The sequence below is a fragment of the Chrysochloris asiatica genome, unplaced genomic scaffold (genome assembly GCF_000296735.1).
Source record: "Chrysochloris asiatica unplaced genomic scaffold, ChrAsi1.0 scaffold00044, whole genome shotgun sequence".
Taxonomy (NCBI): domain Eukaryota; kingdom Metazoa; phylum Chordata; class Mammalia; order Afrosoricida; family Chrysochloridae; genus Chrysochloris; species Chrysochloris asiatica.
In genome coordinates, this window is record NW_006408562.1 from 19,749,077 (window position 1) to 19,754,762 (window position 5,686).

At 61.4% G+C, this 5,686-nt stretch overlaps 1 protein-coding gene across 1 annotated transcript; it reads right to left on the bottom strand.

Moving 5' to 3' along the window:
- Window positions 1-908: 908 nt before the first annotated feature.
- Window positions 909-4,625, bottom strand: IRS1 (insulin receptor substrate 1). The gene has a single exon (XM_006861901.1). The coding sequence runs from the start codon at window positions 4,623-4,625 to the stop codon at window positions 909-911; it is 3,717 nt and encodes a 1,238-aa protein (XP_006861963.1).
- Between the last annotated feature and the right edge of the window lie 1,061 nt (window positions 4,626-5,686).

Here is a 5,686-nt window from a genome sequence, read left to right on the forward strand (position 1 = left end):
TCTCTTCAACATGGAGCTGTTAAGTAATTTTACAGAAGGTATACAGTAGCCCCCAAAGAGTATGTGTGATATCTCAGTGAGAGCTTTTTTGCAAGCGCAGACAACTGCCAAGCAGATACGCTGGGGTGAACTTCCATAATGCTTAACCAAGAATGGGTCCCAGACGGCAGCAGCTCACTGTGTATCCTGTATAAAAGCAGCTACAGCTAAGAGAAAGTGGGTCCATGTGTGAATATGGGTTCAGGAACAAAGAGAAAATGTCACCCTCTAATTACCTTCAAGATTCATAGCTAGATAGGCACTGCTTTCTAAATAGAAAAGCCTAAACCAGCTCTGAACCCAGTCTTTTTTAGGGCAGCATGAATATAAACGGAGGTTTCCCGTGGCTGTTGTTTATGTTGCCTTGGTGTTATGAAATAACAGAACAAAAGTACACACAGCAACTTGATAAGATCACCGTCAACTGAACCAGAGGGCTGGGGAAGGATTTTAAAGAAAGCATCTAGCCCCGCTGTATTCACCAGGACTTTATGTGATGATCCCTTCCCAGAACTGGCCTAAAACAGAGCCAAGGCTCTTCCCCTTGAACTTGAAAAATCTCAGAAGTGGCCTTGTGGCCAAATGAGACAGGAAGGACCTCTCTGGGGGCTTGCTGATGAAAAAGCCTTCTCATGCCTTTCTCTACACCTTCTCTGACATCCTGCCAGGTGTCATGGGGGATGAGGGAGGGGGCAAATCTTGTGTGCCCTGACCCCCTCCCTGGTCTCCTGAGAGAACACACCCTAAGGAAGTACTGGAAGGAGAGGGAAGGGGCAGGAGAGGAGGGGGATTGGAGTACAAGGTCAAAAGCAATTTTGTCTCCAGGGCTTTCTCACCAGGAAACGCACCTGCTGTGATGTCCAGTTGAGCTACTGGAGGTCCTCTGGCTGCTTCTGGAAACTGATGCTGGCATAAGCACTTAAATCCTCGCTGGAACGGCGGGTCAAGCTGCTCTGGTTGCTGCCAAGGGGCTGGTGAGGGGGAGGCGGGGCAGGGGGCTCCGGGGGAGGGGGACGCTCCTGAGGGCGCTGTTTAAAGTCCTTGACCAAATCCAGGTCTATGTAGTTAAGACCATTCTCAAAGCCCCCAGCAGCCCCACACACCTGGGCCAGCTCCTTAGGGGTCCCCCCGAGCTCCCCCGGCCGCAGCCACACATTCTCAAAGGAAGCAGAACTGTGGCGTTTCACATCCTCACTGCTGCTGGCACTGCTGCCGGCCCCCCCTGCTGTAGCGCCCCCTCCGAAGGGCATCATGTTGCCTGCCCGGGTGGCGCTGGGTGTTGAGGAGAAGGTCTCAGAGCTGTGCCTTCTCCGGCAGCCTTGCGGGTCAGCACGGATCACTTTGGCACTCTGGTTGCAGTTGGGACTGAGGTTAACCCGGGTGAAGGCGCTCATGCCCCCAGGTCCCTGTGGACCCCCCAGCAGGGAAGGGCAAGTAGTCAGCTCAGCTGCTCCTTGAGGTGCAGTGGGGGAGGCCGAGGCTGCTGAGGATGAGGGAGCAGCCGCTGTGGCCACAGGAAGACTCACATCTTCTGCAACAACGCCTGTCCGCATATCAGCATAGCTGACCGGGGCCACTGGCGAGGTGTCCACATAACTCTGCCGGGAATAGCCCACCTGCATGGTCATGTAGTCTCCTCGGCTGCTAGGTACAGCCCGCGTGGGCCTGCACACATTCCCAGTCCCAGGTGGAGCCGGGCCTGCTCTGTCCATCTCTGTCCCCACACTCTCCTGCCAGGCTGCCCTCCGTCCAGGGCCCAGGTCCATGTTCATGTACTCTTCAGTACCAGTCTCTTCCTCTCTGGGTGCTGGTTGGAGCTGTGATGGACACCTGATGGACGGTGAGGTGTGGTGTGAAGCCATAGGGCCAGAGAAGTAGCCTGGCTGCTCAATCCCAAACTCAATATTCACATATTCCCCTGGGCTCTTGGGCTCCTGAGGCTGAAGCAGCAATGGCTGCTGAGGCTGTTCACGGGCCCGAGGTAAGGTGCTGGCTTTGGGATCCCCTAGAGACAGCCTCGTGGGCCGAGCCAGGCGGCTGTTGGTCTGGGCGGCCATGTCCACCTTTCGAGGCAGATGGGGTTGCAGGACCTGATGGTGGAGATGTGGGTGTCCAGGCTCTGGCCGAGGCCCACAGTACCCCCCTCCCAGGCTATCACTGCTGGTGGAGGACGAAGAATCATCCAGGGCTGCAGCATAGAGAAGGCGTCCAGAGCTGGAGGAGAGCCGGAGGTGCTGATGGCGGGCACTTTCCTCTGGCTCCCCTGGGCGCTGGGTGTGCTTAAAGGACCTTGGCAATGAGTAATAGGAGAGGAGCGGCTTGTGCTGGGGGTCCTCGGGACCATAGGAGCAGTCCGAAGGGCTACTGGTGTTAGAGTCTCCCGCAGGTGACATGTTCATGTAGTCACCTGTGCAAGGCAGGAGCTTGCCACCACTGCTTTCTACAGCCTGTTTGGGGTGAGGAGAATGGTGGCCCCCTACCCCATTTGTCCACAGCTTCCCATAGCTGTTTCCAGAAGGGGCAGTACTGTGGCTGTTGCCGCCTCCGCTGGGCCCACCACCATTGTCAGGCGAGCAGCTGCCACTTGGGGACATCATCATGTAGCCGTTGGGGTCCACTCGCTGGGAATGGCGTCTGGTGGGGTTGATGATCTGCTGTGGGGCAGACACACTCTTGGGGCTCATGGGCATGTAGTCACCACTGACCTTTTGGTTGCTGGGCACTGGGGCCACCCCTGGGGACATGGGCATGTAGCCATCATCGGTGTGGAGGGTGGACGCGTCTGGGCGGTGGTGACCCCCACGCTGCTCCAAGGGATGCATCTCCAGCCCCTCCTCGGGGTAGGAGTGCGTGGGCACGAAGGCGGAGTGCCGGTAGCTGGGCAGTCGGCCTCCGCTGCCCCCTCCTGTTGGGTAGACGGGCATCATCTCGGTATACTCCTCTATGGACACCACTGAGGACTGGGACGGGGTCTTCTGGTGGGAAATGGTGGGGGATGTGCCCGCAGAGTGAGTCCTCTTTCGGAAGCGATTCTCCAAATCTGCAGCACCAGCTGTTTCCTCTGACGGCAGGGCGGGGCTCGTTCCCAAACTTGCTGCTGGGATGCAGCGGTGGCCATTGCCGCCCCGGGTCAAGATGTAGTGACCGTTGGGGGCAGTCAGGGTGGAGGCCCCCTTGCCACCCATGCAAATGTAGTTGCTCAGCTCCTCCTCACCGCGAGCAGGTGGGGTGTGGCCCAGGGAATCCGGGGTGACACTGCGGAAGGAACTACGGAAATCGCAAGGACTGGAGCCATACTCATCGGAAGAGATGAATCCACCATCACTGGGGGATCCGGACACAGAGGCACTAGACCGCCGCGGGAAGAGGCAGTCCGAGGTGGAGCCGTGGCCACTGGTGCTGCTGGAAGATAAGCTGACCGGGCTGGTGGCGGAAGGTGAGCAGCGAGAAGTAGGCATGGGGATGGAGCGACTGTGGTTGAGCGGAGGGTGCAGCCGAGAGCTTCCCCGATGCCGGTGGGCGTGGGTCCTGTTGGTGCTAGGACTAACGGGGCTGCCATCCACCGAAGCTGGCCGGGACATGGTGCCTTCGCCGTCACTGGAGGCGCGAACTCGGAAGGAGCCGGGCTTCCCACCTACCATGCTGGCCGGGGAGGTGGCTGTGATGCTCTCGGTGCGTGAGCGGCGGGTCAGTCCCACCTGGCTGGGTGGGGGGTTATTGATGTGATGCCTTCGCAGGGGGACGCTGATGGGGTTGGAACAGTTAGAGGAGGACTGGCTCTTGCTGCGAGGGCGGAACTCGTCGCTCATGGCCCGCATGGCCTCCAGGATGGTCTCATGCATGTTCTGGGCCACCACAGAGTCATCCACCTGCATCCAGAACTCCCCGGGTCCCGTCACAGCGGAGCGGCCCACCTCGATGAAGAAGAAGTTCTCTGAGTGGCCGCAGCGCCTGATGTTCATCAGCTGTAGCACCACGGCGGCCGCCTCCGAGTTGAGCTTCACGAAGCTGAGGGTCTTGCTGGTCAGACAGAGGCGGTAGATGCCAATCAGGTTCTTTGTCTGACCCAGACCTTTAGGCTTTAGGATCACCTGCCAGACCTCCTTGAAGGCAGGGCCTGGGGGCACGTCCCCGTAACTCAAGTCCTCCCCAGCCTCGCCCAGGCAGGCACTGCCGCTGCAGCTGCCCCCGCCACCTCCCAGCCCGGGTGCCACAGCCCCTTCGTGGTGGCCCTTGGCACGGTTGTGCAGCTGCAGCAGGGCCTGGTACCAGCTGTCCTGTTCGGCCTCGCTGTCGGCCGCAATGGCGAAATGCTCGTCCCGGGTATAGAGAGCCACCAGGTGCTTGTTCTTGGAATCCGCCCGCTTGTTGATGTTGAAGCAGCTCTCGAGGGGGATCGAGCGTTTGGGGGCGCTCGACTTGTGCCTCCACTTCTTCTCGTTCTCGTAGTACTCGAGACGCGCCGGGCCCCCTGCCTCGCTGGCTGCCCGCAACACGAAGAAGCGCTTGTGCATGCTCTTGGGTTTGCGCAAGTAGCCCACCTTGCGCACGTCCGAGAAGCCGTCGGTCTCCGGAGGACTCGCCATGCTGCCGCCGCCGCCACCGCCGCGCAGCGGTGGGCGCCGAAAACCAAGCGGGTGGGGGGCGGAGGCTCTGCACCGCGGCCCCGCACATGCAAACAGGGCTGGAGGCAACAGGAACGCCGAAGCCGAATCCACACCGCCTCCCCGGCCGAGAGGAGCAGTGGAGAAGAGCGCAGCGGCTGCGCCCGGGAGCTGGCCCCAACCCGAGTTCACGGGCGTCTCATGCCCGGGAAAGTGGCCGTACGTCCTGGGCGAGGGCAGCCCCGATCTTCCGAGAGCCGTGTCCCGGCTCCGCCGTCGCGGCCGGGAAGGAACGAAGATGCATTTCTTGCGGTCCTGGCGGCAGCCGAGGGTCCACGCGGCTGCTGGGGGTGGGGGGTTGGGGGTCCTGATGCTGCCCTTCCAGGCGTGCGTGCGCGCCTTCTCTCCTGAGTTCCCCTCTGGAAGTCGCGATTCCCGAGGCAAATTAAATATCCTTGGGCAGGGGGAGGCGGGCTGCCAAGTCCCAATGTTGCACGGGGTTCTCTCTCCTCCTCCTCCTTCGCCTCCTCCTCCGCCTCCTCCCACCCCCAACCGGCCCCGCCGCCACCAGCCGCCCAAATACCAGCTCAATCGCAGAGACCGCGGCGCTGCGGCTGTTGCTGCGGCCGCCGCTGGCGGCCGCGTCCTCTGCAGCCCCCGATCGGGCCCATGTCGGCGGGCGGAGCAAGGGACTTGTCCACGCGAAACGCTGCCAGGCAGATGGGAGAACCGAGGCCGCTCCGAAGGGCCAGGCTCATCCCTGCCCCTCGCTGCAGTCGGCCGGGAAGGTTTGGGTAGGGGCCGGGGAGACAACTCGGCCCCGGGAGGCGCTGTCGCTGCAGTGACTTGTCCCCTCCTCCTCCTCAGAGAGTTGCCGAGAGCCCCAACCAAAACAAGCGGCGGCGTCTGGCTCCGCGCGCCTGCCCCTCCAACCGCGCCGCCGTCTCACTCGGAGGGAAAAACACGTGACGGAGCCTTGGCGCTCGGCTGCCCGGCCGCCGCCGCCGCCGCCGGGAGGCTCCCGTCCGGGTCGCTACATTCCG